This window comes from Polyodon spathula, chromosome 2, assembly GCF_017654505.1.
Source record: "Polyodon spathula isolate WHYD16114869_AA chromosome 2, ASM1765450v1, whole genome shotgun sequence".
Taxonomy (NCBI): Eukaryota; Metazoa; Chordata; class Actinopteri; order Acipenseriformes; family Polyodontidae; genus Polyodon; species Polyodon spathula.
Window position 1 is genome coordinate 100138539 of NC_054535.1, and position 26326 is coordinate 100164864.

At 36.7% G+C, this 26326-nt stretch overlaps 1 protein-coding gene across 1 annotated transcript; it reads right to left on the reverse strand.

Moving 5' to 3' along the window:
- Positions 1-14215: 14215 nt before the first annotated feature.
- LOC121328668 (corticotropin-releasing factor-binding protein-like) lies at positions 14216-21562 on the reverse strand. Its single transcript, XM_041273589.1, has 7 exons — positions 21433-21562; positions 20762-20855; positions 18618-18775; positions 17867-18077; positions 16168-16316; positions 15462-15579; positions 14216-14540 (listed from the first exon to the last, which is right to left on the reverse strand). Exons 1-7 carry the CDS (start codon positions 21511-21513, stop codon positions 14383-14385), a joined length of 969 nt encoding a protein of 322 aa, XP_041129523.1. The 5' UTR covers positions 21514-21562; the 3' UTR covers positions 14216-14382.
- Positions 21563-26326: the final 4764 nt, after the last annotated feature.

Here is a 26326-nt window from a genome sequence, read left to right on the forward strand (position 1 = left end):
AATGAAATGTTCCTAATTGCTTATGGAAGAGTTCTCATTGATTGAATTTCCTACAAAGCTTTTAGAACTGAATAGTGCATATTGTATTTGCTGTTTGTGTCCACCCCAATGCATTCACAATAACTGATTACTTGTATTTAAGAAAGAGATCACCATCAGTCCCAGGATTTGCTTAATCAAAAATAAAAAATTCAGTGTATTCTCATGTTCTCATTGTTAAGAACGCTAAAGCAGTTTGTGTTTTTAATGTTGAGGCTATTTTTCATGAGCAGTTTAGGATTTCACTTCACTCGAATAAAGAAGATATAATTACTTTAAATTCACATGGAAAATGCTAGTGATTACAAAGATGGATAAATTGCTCAAAACACTCATTAAAATGCATCCATTGTTTTAGTCGTCTAGCATTTTAATGGATAACACTTTTTAAAGAGTAATTAGCTTCATATTGCTTTTAAACTGAGCAGCTCCTGAGTAGTAGGCAGTGACTGCTGCTGTTCTAGATTGGGCTGACTAACACTTCAGATCTTTGCTGTTCTAGATTGGGCTGACTAACACTTCAGATCTTTGCTGTTCTAGATTGGGCTGGCTCTAACACTATACAGATCTTTGCTGTTCTAGATTGGGCTGGCTCTAACACTATACAGATCTTTGCTGTTCTTGATTGGGCTGGCTCTAAAACTATATTTGTTGCTGTTCTAAATTGGGCTTATACAGATCTTTGCTGTTCTAGATTGGATTGTCTCCAAAACTATATTGTTGCTGTTCTAGATTGGGCTGTCTCTAAAACTATATCGTTGCTGTTCTAGATTGGGCTTGCTCTAACACTACAGATCTTTGCTGTTCTTGATTGGGCTGGCTCTAACACTATACATATCGTTGCTGTTCTAGATTGGGCTGGCTCCAACACTGTACAGTTTCTTGCTGTTCTAGCCTGTATTACATAATAGGAACTGCTAAGAATAACTGAAAACATCACAGAAATGCAAGAGAACAGTAAAAAGGGGAATGTACTCTGTGAGTAACATAATATAAAATGTGTGCTTATATAAACAAGAGTTACAACATCTTCTATGTCATTTTACTAAAGGTATATATATATAAAGGGTTAGTACAACATTAATTTACTTGTCTAATAACCTGTGAATCTTATTCATTGGGGTCTTTTTTATTTTTTTTATCAATCAGCCACTTTTCCTATGTTGTTACGCTCAAATAATGCAATGCCTATATGCATGACAGTGCTGTGTGCAGTATGACGTTTGACAATTCCCAGAAGAACTTGATTTTGTTTGCTATGGAAAGTGTTATTCTTAGAAACGAAAACAGGATCAGGTGTGAAAGGTAATGCTTTCCTTCTGAAATTCCCCAAGCCATTGCGCATCAAAAGCTAGGACAGGCTTTACAAACATCTGTGTTAAAACCACAGTGTTCTCTTTTCCTCTAAATAGATATACTGTATATAGGAAATAAAACATAATACTATAAAAGCTGTTTCAAATACTATGTACAGCATAACTGTATTGTATGGAAGCAGCTACAGCTATGGCCTAAAGGTTTGCATCACCCTATAGAGTTAACTAATTCTGCTCCAGAAAGTCGAATGAAGCCTTTCTGAATAATGTTGCATTAACATATTGAATTACATTCCCCTTTATAGTTTTCCATATACCGGTACTTAATGAAAAACTGACACAAACTGAAAAATGTGACATTTCGAAATGTAATACTGTACTTCTAGTATGGCTTCTGGTAGACTTTTGAGATATCTTTTTGTACTGTCTTTGATTATATGATGTTAAATAAAAGATCCCAATCATGTTCATGTAGTTTTTAATTAAGTCTCAATCTTAAAATTTTAGGTGATGCTAAACTTGTGGCCACAGATGTGTCTTGTACAAAAAGAAACATTTATTGTATATCCCATTAGGCTCATAAAGTGGCTACATTTCTGGGAGCTTGTGTCTTCTTTTATTACGCTTACTGTTGTACCTGAAGCCAGCACTACAGATGCCAAATGCTCCAGTAATAGCCATTGTTCCCCCAGGGGGAAGGAACAGTGCATTTAAACTTTGAGTTCAGTTTAAGGTTTGGGGTGTAGATTTGAAGGCTGGGATTAGAGTCTTGTGTAGCTGCTTCTGGGGGTGTGGATGTTACTGGAGACTTCAGCACCATCAACCTGCAAATACATCTCGAGGGGCCAATCAATAATAATATATAATATCTTTATTTTTATATAGCACCTTTCAGTGGCAGAGATGGGATTTGAGCCAGCGACCTTCTGGTTATAAGCCCTGGACTTTAACCACTGGACCACACTGCCTCCCAATCAATAAATTGCCCTGCCCCTGTGTGTTTTTTGTATTATTATTATTTAAAATGTATTGTTTAGTGTGTAAAAACACAATGTTTTAGTTTTTATTTGATTACAGCATGGATGAGGTTAAAATTCCCCATCCATGCTAAACTCCTGCAGAATGTGACCGTCTCCAGATTGAATAATATCAGGAGACGGTCACATGTATAAAAACCTGCAGTTTTGGGTGAATGAGGTTGGGTTGTTCAGAGGCAGAATGTAAAGAGAAATACCATAACAATTAATACTCATGGTGGCTTTGAAACCAGCACGATACTTGTTTATTCACAGTATGTGTTTATTTTCTATCTGTTGTGGCCAACCTGCCGCTTTGTTTTATAAAAGTGTTTTGTTTTTGTTCAAACGTTTTATTTATTATTAAAACGTGCAGCATTGCATTCAACCCCAGTATTGTGTGTGTCTCTTCCTGGTCTGACATCAACACCAGCCAGCCGGGTCACAAGCGCCTTTTGTGATAAATCGCCTCAAAGTGCTTTACAGAAAAAAAAATAAAAAATCTACAAAACAATTTCGAGAAATAGTAAAAGATAAGATGATAAAATACCCCTTTATATTTTGTACATTCAAACAATAAAAAATAATTTAAATTCTTACTTTAAAAAGCAGTGACAAAAATAAGTGGTATAAAAAAGGATGATGCATTTTTTTGTACTGAACAGTTTCAAAAATATCAAAATGTATTGTATTGTGGCCCCCAATAAAATCCAGAGATCATCAGCATTCTACAGGAGTCACTGATTATTTGATGATACAACCCAGTAAATTTCAATAATTATTGTATTACCAGAGCCATATTTCCATATGGAAATATGACCTCAGGTAATGACATGTATACGTGCTTTTGTTTTGTTTTCTCTCAGGATGAATATAGAATTATGGTGTAAAGAATTGAAATGCTCGCTAGATTCACTGCTGGGTCAACTGTCTGAAGATACATTGAATCTTTCTTTGTTAAAGTAGCCCTTTTAGCCTTTAAAGCAATAGTAAAAGTACACAAAATACAGAGTCTGTCATCAGCTAAAATGCTGTAGCGTCCAATGAACTGTTTGGTTTTAAGAATTAATTTCAAAGCCAGGCTCTCAGACAGTGTTAACATTATAGTGCTCATTTACTGTAGTATTGAACAGGTTAAAGATGGGAGTTTTTCATAACCTTGGTACATTAAGGTTCAAATTAAATAATCTACATGCCCTGGGCGTTAAACACTTTAAGAAAGATCTTACAGACTAGCCAGGGAGCCTCAGCAACACAATGAAATACCGGCTCCAACTCCCGGTGTGGACTAGTTATGGGTTTATTACTTCATGTAATATGCTTTTGGTCAACCATAGCCACTGCTGTTATTAACAGCAACTGAAATAGTAAGATGTTGCAAAAAGCTCCTTCAATAAAAACAATACAAAATAAACCCTATATGACCCCTGTGCCACCATGTCTCGTTCTGGCTGGGGACAGACATGCTTGAGAGAGGATTTAACCGTATCTCAAGATGCAACTATTAAGTTAGCATGCCATTTCCTTTTCGTCTTTGACACCTCTCGGGAAATCGTTCTGATAGATACAGTGCCATTAGCCAGCTGTGGTATCAGAGCATCATACTCAACATCTCCCTCCTGAAAACTCTTTCACTAATGTACTGCCAGACACGTGTCTGTTTGATTCTGGCTTTGTTATCTGTAAAGGATCTATATCGTAACTGAGCACCATTGTCTGATAGATTAGTGTTAACTTTGGTTTCTATTGGCTTCTAGATGCAGTCGAGCAGGCTGTTATCTTCTGAATGAAAAAACAAGTCATTGAAAAAGAGACTATTGCCGTTATCTGGGTTCATTGAGAAGCATCCCTGTGCTGTGCTTCCCCTTAAGATTTGTTAACAATAGCTCAACTGTAAGCACAGGGCAAGATTGCATTGAATTACCTCCTTCTAATATAGCCTGTTGTTGTGGATTAGTTTTAGTTACACAGGTGCTTGTCCTAGGTGTTGACACAAATCAAAATATTTCATCATCAATGCATTTTAAACAGATATCAACTGTGGATTTAAACGAAAGGTTTGATTATTGCTGTTAACCTTAGAGACCATCTGTCTGCAGTGGCAGAATAAGCCACCAACAGCACACATCTGCACATTAAGGATGTATACAGCAGTATATGCAGTGCTTGTTTACTGCTCCTCTGTAAGGTTCTTCTGCATATTTTAAAAACATTTTTAATTTTAGTGGCCAATTATTTATTTATTTATTTATTCCCCCAATTTGAAATGTCCAGTTATGTCACCACAGCAAGTCCCCACACAGCACAGACATTCTGAGGGTGTGTGAACTTCCTTCGATCTCACAAGCCTACAGCCAGAATAGCTTTTACGCCAAGCAATCCAGAGATACCAATCCTGGAGAACAGAGATCAGCCCTGCTTTTTATCCACTGTGAATGTGCTTGGTGTCTGGCCAGTAGGGTTCGCTGTTGCTTGATGAGGAGAAGGAGTTCCTGCCGGTTTCCAATCCCCACCCCAGGGAGCATCAGAGCCAATGCAATGCCCCCTTCGGAGTCCACAGCAAAATTTTGCTTGTTTGCGCAGCCTGGACGCAAACTGGTGCCGTCCAAGCTGTGTGACTCACCCTGCGCTCCCCAGGACAGCACTTTAACTGTGTGAGCCACTCGGGGACCCTCTTCTGCATATTGTTTGATATTGCAAGCTCTCAATGTGTTGATCAAATGTACCCCCAAATAAATATACATGTATGTTGCATGTACAGTATGTAAATACATATAATGAAAGTAACCTCATGTGAACGCAGTTGAAACGGCCCTGTGATAGAAATACAGTGAACCTTGGTTGTAAATCTCCCTCCCGACCTGTGCAGGTACTAAGCGAGGACAGAGTTTTTTTGACGGGCTGGCCTGACGGTTCTTTCCCCAGGTCAGGAAGTCGGTCAGTCTGGAAAAAGACGAGACTCTGTTGCAAGAACGTATCAACCTGGAAGGGAAACAATGTAGCAGCCGTAGTTTGTAAAGGCAGCTGCATTTGTTACCAAGAGGTAATGCTTGACTGCATATAAGAGGGGCAGACAATCGTAATCACCTCCTTCGCTTGGTTTGTGAACTTGAACCTGAAGGACCATGAGAGTAACCAGTGCTGAAATAAACCCGTGTTTTAAGAATATTCGTGAGTGCTTTGTATGTTTGTGTCTGTTAGTAATTGTCTGTGTTTATAAACCACCAGACAAATCAACACTTTCACTTGTATCACTGTAAACTGTATTGTACCACAATCACTAATTCACACACTAAAATGACTTGTGTATGTGTTTTGTGTTTAATGTGGGGATACAATAACGGGACTATTATTTCAGGATTATAAATGTAAGTAATACACGCCACTGTATTACTTGCCAGCATTATTATTTACTGTTTGTTTTGCCGTCAGGCACTGGACATAAGGAATAAAATAAAAGAAACCTTTTGCACCTGGATTACAATTGTCTGTCTGTTCTTTGATCACCGGCACCTGCACACTGTGCCACAGGCCCCCTTTCAACAAAGAGCATACCTTACTATTTAGTGGGTCCACATGTTTGATGATGGTGTCCAAATACTTGCTAGGTAACACTAATTTACAACGTGCCCTGTTAAAAAACATGATGGATAGTCCAGCCATTGTTCATATCAGCAGTACACACAGGCAGAAACATGTTCATGTGACTTTGATGTGAAGTTTCATGCTGTTCTGTATTTACTTTGGGTAAAGGTGAACATATATTACCAGCGGTAAGATACTGAATTTAAACAAGGTGTCTCTTTATTCTCATGGCTTTCTCAGACCCTTGGGTTTAGTGAGAGATGGAAGATAAGAGCAAACAAGGAGATGAATATAAACTCTAGAGGGCAAGGACATCTGCAGTCAGACGCTCACAGTAGCAGTTCATATCTGTGGCTAATTGCTTGAGATATTTTGAAATGTAATTGGGGGGGACGACAACAAAGTACAAAGAAACCAAATACAAATGCTGAATTACAGAAAGGAACAACTTCAAACATGGAACTATTAAAAATATAAAGGTCTACTGGCTATTTGTAAAATACTACACATACTTGAATTTATATGGAAAAACACTTTATAAAGCAGAAATACAAAGAGGGTATTTTTTTGTTGAAAGCCATAAGTAAATATTAGTGGTACCGCTGTTAAAATCTACAATATAACCATTCTCTCTTTTCAACTATAAATGATGCTGTGTCATATAATGCACATGTCTCTTCTTAAGATATTTGAAGTATGTTTTATACAGCATGGATTTAACTCTGTTTCTCTGTTTTGTAAACCCTCCATTACCGCTACATCTGCTAAAATATCCTCAACCTTTTCAGATGCTAACTTCATATTTTCATACTTATGGAAACTTCTCAGTCAAAATCTAATGGTACATATCTTTTTGACCTATGGCCTAATGGCTACCATACCTTGACTTGTAGATTTCAGAGTGATACATCTTTCGTACTTAATACACATGTGATTCTCCAGTGATAAATCTGTCATACTTGATACACACATGTGATTCTAGATTGTTGAATTGATGTATAAGATGATTTGGATGGTATTTTGTATTAAATTAAACCTCTCTCTCTCTCTCTCTCTCTCTCTCTCTCTCTCTCTCTCTCTCTCTCTCTCTCTCTCTCTCTCTCTCTCTCTCTCTCTCTCTCGTGAAAATATACAGTTGTAGTCAAAAGTTTACATACCCCAATGGTATAATTTCTAAAAAATTATTGAAAACAAACAATTCTAAGAAAAGTCTTTTGTAGCAAAAGGTTTGCTTTTGCGGAGGAGGAAAAAGTTTAAAAATGTTTTTTTGCTTTCGGAACCTGACCCGCAGGACTCCCCAGGTGCTGCTAGATGCAGAAGTACAGGAAGTACGTAGCTATAATGGTAGATTAAACAAACAATGTTAGCTCAGCTGTCTTTCAGGTATGTGACTGACAGGGGCCCAAAAGAATGATTGTTCTGTTTAAATGTGTAACATTTACTAAAATAATAATAATAATAGAAATGCTTTTAAAAACATCAAATTCCCATAGGGCTTATTTTTTATTTTTAGATTCTATTGATTTTTTTAGTATTACTATGCCGGACAGCTGCTATAGTATTGTTATCTTTATAAAAAATATGCACAGATTAATCTATTCATAAATTAACCGATCAAAATTTTTTATCAATTGACAACATATTTTTGACACTGAATGTTATCAGATCTTCAAACAAAATCTAATATTAGATAAAAGGGACCCTGAGTGAAAAAATAACACAAAATTTTGATACTTATTTAATTTATTTGTTAAAGAAAGTTATGCAACACCTAATGCCCCAGTATGAAAAAGTAATCGCCCCGTAGACTCAATAACTTGTTACACCACCTTTAGCAGCAATAACTGCAACCAAACGCTTCCTGTAGTTATTGATCAGTCTCTCACAGCACTGTGGATGAATTTTGACCCACTCCTTCATGCAGAACTGCTTCAACTCAATGACATTTGTGGGTTTTCGAGCATAAACTGCTCATTTCAGGACCTGCCACAACATCTCAATGGGGTTTAGGTCTGGATTTTGACTAGGCCATTCCAAAACTTTAAATTTCTTGTTCTTTATCCATTCTGATATAGACTTGCTTGTGTGTTTAGGATCATTGTCTTGCTGCATGACCCAGCTGCATTTCAGCTTCAGCTGATGGACAGATGGCCTGACATTCTCCTGTAGAATTCTCTGATACAGAGCAGAATTCATGGTTCCATCACTGATGGCAAGTCCTGATGCAGCAGAGCATCCCCCAATCATGACACTACCACCACCATGCTTGACCGTTGGTATGAGGTTCTTACTGTTGAATGCAGTGTTTGGTTTTCGCCAGACATAACAGGGCCCATGTTGGCCAAAAAGTTCCACTTTTGACTCATTTGTCCATAGAACATTGTTCCAGAACTCTTGAGGATCATCCAGGTGCTTTTTGGCAAACTTGAGACGAGCATTCATGTTCTTCGTAGTGAGCAGTGGTTTCTACCTTGCTACTCTTCCATGAATCCCATTTTTGCCCAGTATGTTTCTGATGGTGGTGTCATGAAAACTGACCTTAGCCAAGGCGAGAGAGTCCTGCAGATTCTGAGGTGTTGTTCTAGGGTTCTTTGTTGTTGTTCTAGGGTTCTTTGTGACTTCCTGGACGATTTTATGCCTTGCTCTTGAAGAGAGACTCATTGGAAGATTCACTACAGTCCCAAACTTTCTCAATTAGAACAATATGGCTGTGACTGTTGTTTGGTGGAGTCAAGACCGAAATTCCATATATATATATATATATATATATATATATATATATATATATATATATATATATATATATATATATATATACATACACAAACACACACACACACACACATACACATATACTACCCCATTGTTTACCAGTTCTGAACAGTAGGGCTGAACAGATTAGATGCCACCCACTCATAATAAAACAGTTATTTTCATTTTTCTTATGAATTATTTTTGAATATTATGTGGATGTGCAAGATACAGTAAGTCATACAGATTTTTTATCTGTACAGTATATTCATTTTGCCATTGTGACACATGTTGGTAGATGCAAAATGACTATATTTAGCATTTGTGTAATATAAACTAGGTGCACAATAATAATAAATTGCATCCCTGTACAATGACTCTATTGAAGTGTTATGACATTACCCATGTAGGTGTAATGATGACCTATTTGTATCTCTGACATCAGAAAACAGAAGCTAAATGATCAATAATATGTTATCCCATGATATCTTCACTTATTTATTTTTTATGAATAGGGATTACGAGGGAGGACAGGCATGCAATGAATAGAAACCTCACTGCCTTACACTAACTTTAGTTAAAGAGTAAGAAGTGGGGTTACTAAAAATAGAACATTATACATCCCCATGTGTTGCTACAACTGATAAATAACTTAACTGTAATTTTACTTCTCATTGTTAACATTCTGACAACTTTAAAATCTCTTCCTGCAGTGATTTAGAGGACAGATCTGGATTGAGATCGCATGACTGTCTCAAGCGATATAGCAGTATGTCTTGTGCTCTTTGAACCAGTCACAATGAATGGTCAAGCCTACTTAGTTTGAACCTGATTCAAATTGTCAGCACTATCTGGAGTAAACTCATTGCTTGGCATTGCTTCTAACAGAATCTCCAGATATTTATTTCTGAGATGATAAGTTGAAAGTAAAGCGTCTGGCTGAGGAGCTGTGTGTAAATGATGCTAATGAGTTTTACTTTGTCAGTGAATACAATGACAGTGTGTATCAGTTTGAAATGGAACACAATGGACAAGGCCTCTTTTTTAAAGCTGCTCTGTGCTTTAACTCAGGGAGAGAGAATCTCTCTTTGTGATTCCTATGACCATCACACAGTCCTGCTGCGCAATAAGATATTGTGGCTGATCGATCTGGAGATTCCCTCTCCCTGGATTAAAGTACAGAGCAGCTTTTAAAACAAGAGGCTGGTTTCACAGACCTCGATTAACATTAGTCTTGGACTGCCTTATCTAAGGTAGTATTGGGTATTGGGTAGTATTGGGATTAGTGCTAATCAAGGACTCCTGTGTAATGAGAATTTAATTTTTTCCTCTGCACACAAACAATATACTTAAACGATTTTATGTCACAAGAAGAATTCACAATATGTGGATTAGCTTGCGATAACAAATGTCCTTGCAATGTTTCAGGCAAGAGGTTTTAAAGATAGACATTAGCCTCCACAAGCCCATCTTATAAGACACCAGACTTTATATAAAAACACATCATTATGATCTAGATTTAGATTCCTTCCAGGAATGCCCACAGTAGTTTTCATCACATGTGGGTGAATTGTTCTTCACATGTATAGTAAGTGTGACATGCGTATATATACAGAGGGGCCGGCACATCCATATTCCTGATATGCTTCCTCTCGGGAGTGAAGGAGCTGCTGCAAGTGACTTCATCAGCATTTGCTCTATAAGATATTACAGACAGAACCTTATTTCTGTGGAGTTGTTAGTTACTTTTGCACCTTCATGACTTCATGGTAGTGGTGTTGCCATGGTGATGATGTACATTCAGGTGCACAGTGAGCCTAGGGGCCTTTGCAAATGGTGTGTGGCACAGAGAAACATGGCTTTTGCAAATTTTGATTGTTAGTGGCCCTGGCAGAGAGTATGTCCCTAATTACAGCACTGCTGTTCCTCTTCACACAACCTCGGTTAGGAGAGATGGATGACACAGGTGAGGTGATTGGGTGACTCATGGAAACACTTTTAATAGGCCTCTTTGACAAGGTACTGTACCAAGACAGCTGTGAAATCATATTTGAATGATGAGGTATTATTTGGTGGATAAAAGTGCTAGAAAATTTAAATAAACAATTTCAGCCACTATTTTGGTTCATTTTAATTAATACTGTGTAAAATATAAGGTGCGCAGCATCTGAATGACTTTTTATCATCACTCTTCTAGAGACATTATTGCATTACTCATGCTCGTGAAAGCTGTAATTTTGTTACATTTTTGAATAGGACAACTTGAGATGTTTAATGACAAGCTATAAATCATAAGGCATTTTATCTTTTTAAATTTATGCAAAGAGCTGTATGATGTGAACTTAAAAGGACTCCTGTCAATGCATGTAACCTTAAGGTTACAAATTCTTATCGAAAACAGAGGCAAAAAGTGTGCTATTTAGGATCTGGATTTGATTTTACACTGGATTTGTGCTAAATATTTGTTAAAGTTAAACTGTTAAAATGTCAGTGCTGTATTTCATCCTCTCTGGGGTCATTTCTATTCATGCTGTGTGCTCATCTGCCATAAAACATAAAACTGGTTAGATAGCAGTCATAAACAGTAATTGACCTTTCACTTTAGATTGGAATAATTACAGGAGTCAAATTAGTTTACAATGTGTTCTTAAAGTGATGACAGTGGTAAGACCTGTAGCTTTTTTAATTTTATTTAGCGTGCCCAATTATTTTACCCCTGATTTTCTCCCCAATTTGGAATGTAAAGGTGTTTTTTCTCTTCACCGCAGCAACTCCCCAACACAGCTCAGGAGAACAAAAGGTTCAGTAGCCGTCCTCTAATCTCATGACCAAGCCAGCTCCCTTTATATCCAGGAACTCGAGAGTGGGTGTCAGCAAGCTGCTGGACTCTGAAGGTGTCTACTCTGAGCTCACTGGGCACGTGGCTGGCAGGGTTCGCTGTAGAGTGATGAGAAATAACAGTCCCTGCATCCGTTTAGTTAAGTTAACCACTTTGATTTGTGTAAACCCACGGGAACACGTGGAATCAAGGTAAACACACATTAGACAGTGGATTGAGTTTGACTTCAACAGTCCTACTTGAACATTTCTTACTTGTTATTATGTAGAGGCTGTGGGTGAGGATGTTTGCAAAGCAGGAAGCGAAGGGCTTGACAATTTGCTCTCCAGGATGAACTACACTTCATATCAAGAGAGGTTTTGATTATCAGCTATAGAGGGTGTACAGTGTGGGGGAAATGTTGTGCTGACTCTGCTGTGTGCTTAATGATTATACATATCTGAGTCTGCCATCCAGTTATGGTTGTTATAAACATTTATTTGTTATTAAGAGTATCGTAATATAGATACAGCTGTGACCAAAGGTTTTGTATCACCTAGAATTTTAAGACTGAGACATTAAAAAAAATACAACAGATTTCTCTGACTCTACAGTAGCTCACAGGGCTATGCTTATACAAACAGAATCCAACCACTTCACATGCATGTACCCCAACATTTGCTGGTGCAGTCTGTTTAATGCAAAAAGCTTGAGTGGCAAATTCGACAGTGGCCGCGCGCTTTGGGGTTTGATACAACAAAGTTACCTCAAATTAGGTCTCCTGGTCTCCTGGAACCAGGTTTCAAGTCAATGTTCCTGAAAAAGTGTCTCAGTGTTTGCTCAGCATTGTGAATGCTTGAAATGCAGAACTGTTGTAAAACTCAGCATTACGAGGATCCCAGTGTTACGATGCTATTTATGTATGTATAGAGCTACTCGAGACCTAGACCCACTCTAATCACCTCACCAAAGATTATCATTAATCATTTGTTATACTGTGTGTAATTATTTGGATGGCTAACAAGATCCGGAGCTGTCGCCAAAGGCCAGTACTAAACTTTGTTTAGTCACTAAAAAACTGTATTCACCACAATCTCTGGAGCACGCACTGTGGACTGGTGTTTGTGTATATGTTACATGTGGGTGAACTAAAAACTGGACTGTTATAAATTCGGTGCCAACCCGTGGATTACAAATAAGCAATACACGCCGCTGTATTGCTTCATTACTATTGTTATTATTTACTGTTGTTTTGCTATCAGGACATTGGATTTAAAAACCATTAAACAACATTGCACCTGGACTCTAATTGTCTGTCTGTTCATTATTCACCTGCACCTGCACACTGCTAACCACTTTGCCACATGCAACCACATGAAAGTGCTTCTCATTTGAATTTAGTCCATGTATAAAATAAGTGGTGATCTGAATTTAATGAACCACCGCTTTATAAAAGAAAGTCAATTTCTCATGTATTAAATGAAAAAGTACAATTACAAGCCTTGACAAACAAGGTTTGAGCTCTGTAATACCAAGACACTTCAAAAATCTGATGGAACAGGTGCAGGACTGCCTTGAGCTGTCATTCTTACTGAACCTCTCCACACTGAAGGGGCTCCGTAGCTGCAGGTTACTTTGAAGCATTGCTTTCCAACACAATTATTTACTGTTGCACTTCCATGTAGCTCTGACGCTTGGGTTTTGTTCAAAGCATTTTGAATGCTTTTAGGAAAGCAGCAGATTGAAAGCTCTACTGCATGCTATTGCAATCTATTTTGATGGAGGGTATGACAGGGACAGTGTAGTGCTATAGAACACCAGGCATGGACAGTATAATACAACAGATGCTAACCATAGTGTCTGTCATGCTTCTCATCTTTATAACACCTTTAACAGGATCTAGATGCCAGGAAAGGCTTGTACAACACTTGAGGTTATTAGATTGGTGAACTGGTTCTGAATCATTTCACCCTCACATTTTTAATGTAGGTGCCTAGCCTTTGCAACTTACATAAAAAGAGGTCTTCTTCATGTAGTTTATTCTTAACTGAAGGACACACATTGCACAGATGAACTTCAAAACATGTTTGTCATGCAATTCAGTTTTATTAAAAACAAGTTTGATACAAATAAATATTCAGTGGTAAACTAAACAAATAAACAAACAAATAATACATTTAATGGTATTTTTGGGATGTCTGATATCATACTATCAAAATACCAGAATTTTATAATTACTAAAAACTAAGTCACACCAGTAAAATTCAATATGATTAGTTTAAGTACATTTTTACAGGTTTAACCCCTTGTAGCACTGCATCCAGTATACTGGACAATCAATGAAGTTATCCAGGCGGTGGAGTGTTTTTTTAAAGTTTGGTTTCAAAACAGGTTTTATAGTAAAATATGCTGAATATCCTTTCATACTAGTCATCTTATTGTATGTTTCTGGTAGTTTATTGAAACTATTTATTTGGCATTTTATGTAGCATGGAAATAAAGAAAGGATGATATTGTATATTATATATGCACACAAACACAAGCATGTATTATTTTATTGAGCTTTAGCTGTCAATTATATGATATACATAGCGATAAATAAAAATACAGTTTTCAAAATAATAACACAAAATAACAAATACAAAACATTATTTAACCTTAAAAGATATGATATCCAAAATATGAAAATGATCTGAAAAAAAAAAACAACAAAAACTATTCTGCTTAAAGCGTCTTTTCAGTGGTCTATCGGACTGCAGCACGATGCGTAATCGAGAGAGATCTTACTGGTCTCATCAGTCATTAAAGGTAGGTGGTGGATTTGTGTCCATCACTGCAGCTGGGCAGGGCCAGTGTCTCAGTCAGTGGTGTAACAGAAGTCTTCAACGCTGTTCCCTTTTTGTTTTTCTAGCTCAGGACGTTCAAGCAGCCGGTATTCAAACACAACACGGTTCACAAATCTGCCACTGGACACCATCCTCACAACCGTGTTGTCACACCCGATCTTCACTTCAGCTAAAGACACAATATACACACTTTTAGGGCACCGGGCACCATGAGGGAAACATCATTCATTATTAAAGTATACATTGTTTGTTTTTTGTAACTCCCAACTTTTTCTAAATTCACAATTAAGCGGGAATTATTAATTCATTTCAGTTGAAGAGCTTATGAATGAAAACAGATGTAATGGCATTTATTTTAAAAATTATTTTAAACAAATAGCTACCCTTATAAAAGTGTACCATAGTATTGAATGTTTTTTTTCATATGGGTATGCTATGCATGTACAATAGTTTACAATGTTTTTTAATATGCTTGACCCTACCTCTTTCGGCTTTACAGTGCTTACCTATGCTTTACTTTATTACACTTTCCTATGCTTTTACTGTGGCAAACTTTTATAAAGGTATGGAAAATTAATCCTTAACAAAGAAGTAATAATCCCAAGATGTTTATAAGATATTGAACTCTAACTTGAGCACAGTCATTCACAGGTATCAACATCATCAATATAGTATCTAGAATTATAAGTTGGTGTGGTAAACATGCTAAATGTGAAGTAATATTAATCATGATGTGTTGATTCAGCCCATATACATAATATTCCATATTTGATTAGTTTCATCATTTCCTAGAAAAAGTGATTTACACTACCTAAACAATGCACAAACTTCTTGTTATGAAAACGTTACTGAAAGTGAATGCCAATCACATGCTTTAAACACACGTCCATCGTTCATGATTTAGGTAGTGTGGATAGGATATAAATGATACTCAGGATAAATGTTTAATCTCCTTCAATGTGAGTTACATTATTCAGTGAAATGAGAGGAACAGAACTCTCATCTGGTCCATTAAATTAATGCAGAGATCAAAACAGAAAACTCACCTGGTCCGTTAAATGAATAGCAGAGGTCAGAACAGAGAACTCACCTGGTCCGTTAAATGAATAGCAGAGGTCAGCCACAGGAAACATCTTGGAGGGGTCGACACCACTGCCTCCCAATAGCTCCACAAAATCCCCTGCTCTCCCACAGCCTGTGATTGGCTTCTAAAACAAGCCCAAACACAACGCCATCAACAAGACAATGGCTTTTAAAAGCCAGATAACTCAGCTCGGATTGGTCATTTGTGACATTCCTTTTTTTGAGACATCTCATGCTAAATTACCCTGCAACAAGCACAGGGAAAGTATTGGGACACAATTTATTTTTAAAGAAGTGCAATTGATGGCTTGCAGGGTTTATTCAGAATGGGTAAAAAAAATTATTTTTTTATACAACTGTATTTGAATCCTGCACACCCCTAATTTAATACTCATACTGATTGGATTTGTTATCCTGAACCAACCTACACAGCAACTCTCTCCAAGTGTTGTATGCATGTGAGGCATTGATTGAGCTCCAGAGATTTAGGTTCACCAGAACCCTAAACATCGGGGCTAGATATACATATTTCTGCATTTGTCTTTTTTATAAAGAATTTTAGTCACCAGAAAAAAATAGATTTAAACATGTGAGGGTATATAGTCTTGTAAAAGGATGCATCTGAAGTAAGTGCTGGAGGAAATGTAGACTTGTAAAAGGATGCCTCTGAAGTATGTGTTGCTTGGTCTGCCCTCACGGTGGTGGATTCTCACCTTTACTTGCAGGTCGTTGAAATGCCCCAGAGTCAGTTCAGTTATTTTGATCTCCACTGGGTAAATGATGGAAAAGCTGCAGTTTCTGTGCTGATGAGGGATCATCATAGTGAACCTTCCCTCTGGGGTCTGGGAGATGACATTGCATGCTATTGGAAGACAAGAGTGTGGAGAGGCAAACAAGTTGAGTCACGCATCACAGCAGGTGAAGATGATCACGAAGTAGGGAGTAGTTGTTTCTTGATGTGATCTAGATACAAAGAAATGCACAGAGTCCTTTTCACCAGATATTAGTTTGGTTTATTCAATATATGCAGGGAATCATTTTCCCAGTACAGAGCAAGCAGATTCAAAAATGCATACAGAAACAAACTCTTTAATACCCATTTGCACCCAGTGTCTTCTCTTCCCTGTTCCTTTGTAGGTCCAATCACCACAGGACAACACCCTGTGGGCTACACCTGCGGAGGGTCTCATGTGCAGAGACAATGACGTGTTGTGTGCTAAAGTGATCTAAAGGTTACTATTGCAGAAAGTAAGCTGGTTCTGGCTTGATTGTGTTTATGTTTTGTACTTGTTCTTTTGTTCTTTTGTGTTCTCACACTATACCTAAAATATGCTGTCTTGGGTGTATCGATTCCTCCAGCACTGGGTGATCGTGGTTAGGGTTAGGGTTAAACTATGCTGTCTTGGGTGTATCGATTCCTCCAGCACTGGGTGATCGTGGTTAGGGTTAGGGTTAAACTATGCTGTCTTGGGTGTATCGATTCCTCCAGCACTGGGTGATTGTGGTTTCTTGAGCTGCTAAACTGCCGCTGTTGTTTTATACACAGACTAGTGGGTTTGGCTGATATCTGTCATCAGCACTTATTTGGTGCAATCTGGCGCTTATCAGTTTCTTTTACCTTCTCTGCCACTTTTTCTGCAAAACTACAGAGTGGGCAAAGCTGTAAATACTTGCATCTTATATATCGTTAATTCTTCATTTTTCATGTTCTCCAACAGAGGGTATTACAAACTTACTATGCAGTGTAATTACTTGTAAAAGAACATTTTAGTACTTTGTGGTTATTGTTGTAAATGTTGTGATATAGCTGTGATCAGTCTCATCATCAGAAAACTATTGTAATCACCAATTAATTATTCCTCTTTTATATACCTGTACCTCAGGCATGTTGTGCCAGTTCTAATATTGCAAAGATAATGAAAAAAGAAAAACACAAAAACCTTGAGTAAATCACGATTATCAGACCATGTTAAAATGTCTTTAAATGGATCATGTCAATTGGGATTTGTGCTAAACTGACGTTTTAAAATGAAGACTAAATCAAATACATAGGATATTTTCCAGGCTGAATTGGGGATTTAGATCAATTTAACCTCATGCAAAATGTTATAATTTTTTAGGTGATCCGTATAGCCTAACCGTTGTGGAAATGTATGTTCATTTTACAATCATATAGCATTGTATATGATTTTTATTTTGTTAATTTCAAATGTTGTTCATGTTCATGTTGTACTATATTCTGAACAGGATAGATACAAAGTACTGTTCTTTTAGACACCATGCATGCCACATCAGGGGTAGACAATCTGTATTTGAATGAAATGAATGGGGTGATGCAGGGAGCTGACTTTAAAATGCAGTTCAATGCATGATTGTATTTCCTAATGATTGGTTCTTTTCTGCTGCACTTACGGAAGGGGTTGCTGATTTTCTTAATTGTGATGGTGAATCCACTTCCTGGTGTGTGAATCCTGAAGAAGAGCATGGCCACATTCTGAGAGGACCTGACTGCCCGCCTGAGGCTGCCTGCTTCACAGTAGTCTATGTATCGCTCATAGGTCGGTAGTGGGTGGTCCAAGGAACTGGGGAATTTTTCCCCTTTCATTATCCAGCCATCAAATGCCTACAAGCAGGAAACACAATTTAACACCAAGTTAACCAAACAAACAGGGTTGGGCTGCAGTGAAATGGCTTTTATTTAGAAGGAACTCCACCTTTGGAATTATATACTGAACTGCTTTTATAGGAAAGTATTGTATTGCACATTAAAGAATGTTTGCCATGACGATGTTTATTACTGGAGCTTATTAGTATTCTCTTTGCCAATAACAAGTTTAACAATTATCGAAAATGCATACTTTTATGAATGTTCACTAGTACTGTACTTTACTATTATATATATATTACAAATTCTTATTTCAGGCTTAAAAATAATAGTAATAAAACATCCCACTTGTACAAAAGAGCTAAGTTACAATTACGAGACCTAATAGCATCAAACTTGCACTTAAATGGGGGCTGAGTTGTTCCTAATTGTATTTGAGTTCAGTTGTTGCATAACCATTAATTTCGATGTGTGTAGAGTTCTGTTAACATCCTTTTTCATTTCCTCTATGCATTGCTCACGGGCTCAGTGCTCATGTATGGCAGGCGGGTGACTTACCTTTATAAAGTCACCTCCATTACAGTCTATATTCACAGAACTGTACTCAATGCTGATGATCTCTTGCGGTTCACCGATGAAAAACACTGCACAGTGAAGCTGTGGGTGATCTGCTGTGAATGTAAACTGTCCTTCCATGGTCAGCATGTCTATACATCCTGGGAGAAAAACAGTAAATGTTTAAGAGGTACATACAGAAGTAACTACTGGGGATGTGCAAAACCACTCCCAGTGAAATTTCTATATAGGACATAGTGCCACTTGGTGGCAAATTATTAATATTGCACTGGTGAAGAAAATGTCAATATTTCTCTTAATATAAAATTGTGTTCTGGTCAGTATTGACCAATGCCTCTTATTAATTTACATTTTGAGTTCAAAGGTTTATTGGAGTTTGCAGGGACATGATGAGTGCCCCGCTGTAACACTCCAGACTGTAACTTCAACACAACAGCCTCTTTTAATTGCTTCAAGATTTTTTTTTCTTCTTAACTAAAAGCAAGCATAAACTTTGCACTAGAACAGAGGAATCAGATGCACTGTTCTTTCCAGTGAGAATTACAGATCTTCCCAAGACTCTTACCAATATTTATAAGAGAAACTAGATGCTTAGGGAACATGCAGCAGCTCTAAGAAAATACATTACATATGTCTCCATTGTAAAAGGTGTATCCCATAAAGCAACTTAAGAGAAGTTCTTTTTCCTGAGTCAGCTAGGTGACTGGTATTATATATTTCACAATAACACAGTAAAGGGTCTCAACGTACATTTGGGAAAATGGTCTAGTTTTATGCACTGGTGAGACAGTAAAGTCTATTTTAATAAACTGAACAGTGGAGATCTAAAAAACACTCTCCTAAAATCTCTACAACTGTTTTTTTTTTTTTAGTTTATTTCACTGTATTTTCCTTGAGTTTGTTTCACTGTATTTGTTATTGTTCATTACATGCTATTAAGTGCATACAACATTCAGCTCTGGTAGAAAACACAAGCAGGATTAATACAGCGCTAAAGAGCGACAGAATTAAAATAGGCCCTTAGTGAGTGAAGCAATGTTAGAACCAAGGGAAGAGCTAGGGCTGAAATCACATCTGCCATGTTTTAACACTTTTAATGTAAGTAAAGCAGTCCAGGACTGGTGCTAATCAGGTCTATGAAACCAGCAATTTATATGAAGTGACCCAGCCTTGCAAACAAATTCTCTTAAAGAGAACCAGTTAACTCTCACTAAACTGGTAGAATATTGGAATGCATGTTCTAATGTGTTGGCCAGGTTACAATATTTGCACTATTCTGATTATTTTATTAATGATATTAGTTGTTAAAATTAAACAGAGATAGAATATTTAGGTTGCTATTTGATAAGTTTTATTTTATTCAGAATGCAGCATAAATGCAAGGAATTATTTTTTGTATTGCGTAGCAAATGCTACTGTAGCTTTATTAGAAGACCCGTAGGACGCTGCTACACTACTGCTAGCGTTACTGTTAGGTTGCGTCTGTACTGGGGGAGAGAGCGTTGCCGCGCAGTGCTTGGAGCACGTTTCTTTGAGCTCTGTATTCTAATCCTGCAACCAAAGGGAACAAACCTGTGCCCAAGGAAATAAAGAGTACTGAATGAAGAAATCTCGTCTTGGACATTGTTCCTCCGAAGAGTAAACTTAAACTTTACCGCCTTACACTAAAGTAGTACGTTTCACTTCATGCAAATCTGTCGTGGAGTTTACTCATTTTATCCATACTGTATATATAATCAGATTCCGATGTTGTTAATTGTTGTTAACATATGCAGGTATATATTGTTCTTCATTGTGCTAGCAGATACAACTTTATTTGCATTACAATTTCAAAAGGGTGATATTGACGTTATTCAGATATATAGAATACTGTATGCTGCAGATACTTTTGAAAATGTCTTATGACTAAATAATACAATTAATAATAATGATAATAATCCTTACACAGCAGTACTTTCTTTTCACGTACAGTAAGACAAAACAGCAATACTGTAATAAGAATTCCTATCATTAATAGCATTTGCAAGACATACAGAATATATATATATATATATATATATATATATATATATATATATATATATATATATATATATATATATATATATAATTTACAAGTTACTTACTGAGTGGCCGACGGTAAAGAAGTCCTTCAGATAATCCTCTCCTAATTTCCGAATTAAGAATAGAAAACATCCCATCTTGTGTAATATAATTGTCCTGAAAGAATGACGCTTAATGAAACGTTTTGCGGAATTGCACAATCTCAATGGATGTACAGCAATAGTCAAGCATGTTTAAGCATTGCATACCACAATACAATAAGAACCCAGAACATATCTATTAAAAACCCATAATACAGTAAACTGCCTTCTAATTAAAATTAAAAGTACTTTAATGTTACACGTAAAAAGAGTTAAATAATTGAACTTATAGTTCAAAAAAAAAAAAAAAAAAAAAAACATTAGAACACACGTGAAAACCAACCAATTGGTTGTGTAACACATTGCAAGAAAGGCATTATCGTGTATTCCTTCATTATACTTGTTTCTTTATGGGATCTCTTGGTTAAATAAAGATCAAATATAAAATAACACTTTTTAAGAGACACAACAATGCTGAAATGTGAGTGATGGCTTGGGTATGCACAGGTGATGGAAAGAGATATAACGCAAGCCATGCTTTGTTTTGTGGTTGATCTATGAATGATTGACTCGATGAATGGGAGGGTAAGGGGAATGGGTACAGGGATGGACGGATGCATGTTCAGCATTAGTATCACAATGCACTTTCTCACCTCGATGTACCTGCTTTGTCCCTTGAGAGCCGACAGGCAGATCAGGAAGAAGTAAATCTGCACTCTAAACGCTACGAACATTGCAACCTCTACTGTTCGCGACAAAGAGACGAGACTAGGGGCTTTCAATCAGCGCACTCCTTTTATAGAATTTGATGTCACCTCTAATATAACGCAGTTAGTAAAACTCGCTGTTGAGAATCACGTTACTATAGGCTACTCCCTCGTGCTGCCAAAGGTACGTGGTTATGACGAGGGTAGGGCACCCAATCCTAATGATCAAAGAGACGCGTTCGTCTCTAATGCCTCAGTGTTATTTGACTCCTTAGCATTTCCCCGAAGCTGTGCAGTGGGTGGGTTCACTTGCTAGGACATCTTACATTTCTCCCCAAAATTACAAAATAAAATCCGTGAGCAAGATAGATTTTTAAACTATAAAAGTTTTTACACAAAATAAAGTTATTTCGAATGTATTGCATTCCGTTAAACGTTGCATTAATATATACAGATGTTAAGCAACTACTTCAGTTTTATTAAAATTATTTATTTGCCACTCATTCATTCAATAATTCACTGATATGTTATTATTGATCAGCAAATGTCTTTCGATTGTATAGACAGTATATGTAAATAGTATAGATAAAACAGGGAATAACAATATAAATGGCATTGGATTTTAGTGTGTGAAAAAGATAAATCGATGATTTCACTTTTTAGGGTAATTGATGGGATAGGATTATTTTGAATATAAGATAGCCAGCGCTTAAAATTTCGTGTTGTGTGAGCTGTTTTGAGATTCATTTTTAAAATTTGATTTGTATTTCAGTGGGACTTCCCCTGTCTATAGGACAAGACTATCAACACGTACGCACAAGACACTTTATAGAGAAGCCACTTTCAGCACCACGCCTCGTGGATAGCAAAAGAGAGTCGGTAATGAAATGCAAGAAGATTAAACTGTACAGCACAATACAGCACGTGTTTTAAACAAACTGCTTCAAAATGAATGACATTCCTGTAGTCTTATCGCAGTAACGGGCAGTATGAATCCATTTTCAACAAGGCATGGTGGATGGAAATCAGAAGAGGCACCATACCTTCAGACTAGGGCTCGAACTTTGCGGTTTTTATTTTGCAAATCTACTTAGCAAACAAAATCGGCTCAAAATAAGTTTAAAGGGACGTCATGTGATCAAAAATAAAACCCGAAAACTTCGATCCCTACATAAAACATTTTCAAATTCACAAGAACTTTCACTTGTTTTGAAAAATGATTGGTTTAAATGTCACATTTATTTGGACTTTTCAAAGAAAAATATGAAAAGGTCGACAGTATTTTACAGTAGCCTACCTACACACAAGCTTTCATAAGTAATTGTTTTCTCTTCTCACCTAATAGAAAGTGAATACTATATAGTCTGTTTTTTATTTAAAAACATTTTCCAAGTTTATTATTATTATTATTATTATTATATTATTATTATTATTATTATTATTATTATTAGTAGTAGTAGTAGTAGTAGTACAACAACAACAACAACAACAACAACAACAACAACAACAAAACAAACAACATAAGCTACTGTACGTTGTGGGTTTCCTTGTCATTTAATACTTGACGGTAGGATAGCTGTGCTAAACAGTAACCTACGTGATTGCACTGTGGGGCTATGATAATAAAATAAAAATACTATAAACGTAATCCCACACATAAAACACGAGAGTCATTGTTTTTATTGACAGACAATCCAGGAGCACTAGTGTCCTTGATTGTAAAATTACTTTTTAAATATTCACTACATGAAGCTGTAAAACATTTAGACATAGGGAACAAACCAGACACTTGATGAGCAGAACTGCGCGTGATCAAATGTGCATATGTACCACATATATGGTTACCCACTTGCACGGGCACCCACCTGCAGGGGCACCCACCTGCTTTCCTACGATTGTTGCTTAATAATTGCTACAACACTCACGTACTGTAATGGATCATAATAATAATAATAATATTGCACACAAGGGGGTATGATAGTTAATCTTATTTAAGCATTTTTTTAAATATATATTTTTAAATTACTTAAATTAACTGAAAGGGATCAAAGAAAATACGCTTGTTTTGTTTTCTTGTTTTTGTTGTTGCTGTTATAAAATTTCAGTTTGAATTATGCATGTTTTTATTCTGTACACTTGGGTCATATCTGACCATATCAATATTGCAGACCCTGTGTTAACAATACAGACTGCACTCTTTGAAATTATGTGATTACAGCTGTGTTTTATGATTCTCTGAATAAAGTTGCACAGCAGGCATTGCCCAGTAAAAGGTAACTGTTTCCCTGCTACATTGTTTTAACATTTGATCAATGGTCCAGCTCTTTTTCACATCAGTTGATCTGTTTACACCCCATTCAATCACCCTGCATTCCTCTTGCTTTCTGTCCCTAGGACTGCTCCTGTTTGTACCTTTCACTGTAGCTATGTTATCAGCATTGCAACGAATGGGATTTTCTTTAGTCAGTTTTAAAAAGTGCTCATTATACTCCAATGACTGCACTGTAATGTAAATGCCATTATGACTTAGTAAAAGGGAGTGAGCGATTCCTTTTTACAGACCCTTGATCGTCTAAGTTTTGTGTAAATATTTTATGGAAATGTCTGTCATCAAGAAATACCAAGCAGATCCTCAGGCTACTCAACCTTGTGTAAATGTGCATCTTTATTACACACTCGATCGCTCTACATGGTCACTTCTTTTGTTCACCTCTATTAACATAATTAGACAAGACACCCATTCAAGTATCTTTGCTAAAGGCAAGGTATCGTTTTATCCGGTACATGCATACAACTCCCTGATAAAAGTTCTGATGTAACAGGATTGACTTGTACTTTGACAAACAACACTAAAAGAAAACTACTTTTAAGATGTGTTTGTGTGTCTATTTGCATATGTATATTTATATGTATATATGTGTGTATGTATACACATATATTCATGCATTTGTGTTTATATGTTGAACGCTAAGGTTTGTTTTCCATTATTCTTCTTTTTATCACATAATAATAATAATAATAATAATAATAATAATAATAATAATAATAATACGAACTGGAATACTCTGTAATAAGATTGCTAGTAGAGCTGGTGAGTTTTACGCAAGGGTTTTGGGTTTAATTATGACATATGCTATCCTTATGAGACGATATATTCTAACGCATACTATTCTGTATCGACAGGCACTTCTTGTGGTATAGTATAAGTATAATTAAGAATGAAACTTAGTTATGCAGCACCAAATGAGGTCTGTCTGGACATCAGGTTATCAGCTCTGGTCTTGGTTGATGTCTTGGAGAAGTAACTCAGAAAGCAGCTACACAAGCTTCCTTTAAAACTATTTTCAGAAATTACATAAGAATACAGGGACCTACTGAAGTCAGTAGTAGTTCTGAGAAAGGACAAATTACAGAGAGACATTTGGCAGAATTATACATATTGGGTACATTTAATAAAAATGCAGAAGACTAGTCAGGTCTCCACATTTCATAAGGACCAGCAAAATCCAAGAGTCCTGTTATGTGCCTGACCAGCCATTATTGCAAGCAAAGCTCTCATTCCAAGTGCTTGTGGGTGCCATTGTATGAGGAAAAGTGATCCAAGTTTTAGAAAGAAGATGCAAAGTGGTGGTGTTGACATACATAGAGAACACATTGCTGTCTAACCTTGCTGAAGTGTTCTGGGTGTGCTTGGCTTCTTTGAATGAACATATCTCCTTCAGAAAATACTGTTCTGGATGAGATGGTCATTCAGAGGTAAAAGTGATTGAGAGACTATATGCTGAGATCTTGACATCAGATGTGATAGAGCTTTGAACTGGCCCGAGGATTCAAGCACTGCCACACAACAGAAATCTTTCTGCTCTAATGGGTAATGTGGATGGATGGGAACTGAATTCACTTTATTACAAATATCTATTTATCTTCAAGATCAATGGGATCCTGGTGGTTTTTTTGAAGGAAATCGTTTCCAAATTTGGTTGCACTTGTAGGTATTGACAAAAAAAAAAAAACAGTTGCACCTACTGGCCATTTGTGATGTGCTATGTTGTGTTTTAATATAACTTAATGTTATTTGGTCTCTGTAAATAATGACCCGACACATTTCAAAAGGTTAATGGAGATGGTATTGCAAAGACACCCAAAAGCCAGCTCTTGATTCCCCTCATTGATGCTATCAGATTACATGGAAATAAAACAGAGCTTTTGAAGTGGCTCAGATCAATCAGTCAATGCATTTATTTATTCTGGACTTACAATGAACACATGTGTGATTAACATTTCATTGAGACTGCCTGAGAGCTGCAATGGTATTCATACTGTTACTTTAACATCAGTGTAGGATGTCTTAGGCTGGTTCTCTTCCCTGGGTCCTGCTGTTTTATATAGTGCATACTTGCTCTGCATTATACTGACAAAACTGTTGCTTTCTCTTGTTAGTCCTGGCTGGCTTTAGACTGCTGAACACAGCTAGCTGCTCCCTTTATTCCTGCACTGAAACTTCATGAAGACTATCACATGCCCTAAAAGTTTCATCAAAATGTGACCAATGAAGTAATAACAGTTCTACCAGTTTCTGGTGTTTTTCATTACATATGAATACACAAAGCACCAGGCTTTTTACATAGGCATAATACATACACACTGAAACTTTCTAAAACTGAATAGAAATGCAATGCTTTATAAATCCACAATGTTTTAATTTAGAAATAATACCTACTGTAATTCACAACAGTTGCATTCAAATGTGTACCACAACAAATTGCGTTGGTTTATTTTTTGTCTATTTCTGGCAGATTTCAGTTGGCCTTTTGAGTTACAGTTTTTAAGGGTGCAACGT

What these genes read in the sequence shown, in the direction of transcription:
- LOC121328668 (XM_041273589.1), bottom strand. Translation starts at nt 21,513, where the DNA reads ATGTTCGTAGCGTTTAGAGTGCAGATTTACTTCTTCCTGATCTGCCTG. An exon ending in TCTTTACCGTCGGCCACTCA is followed by an intron (nt 18,776 to 20,761) that starts GTAAGTAACTTG and finishes TTTTTCTCCCAG; the next exon opens with GATGTATAGACATGCTGACC. An exon ending in ATGGAGGTGACTTTATAAAG is followed by an intron (nt 18,078 to 18,617) that starts GTAAGTCACCCG and finishes TCCTGCTTGTAG; the next exon opens with GCATTTGATGGCTGGATAAT.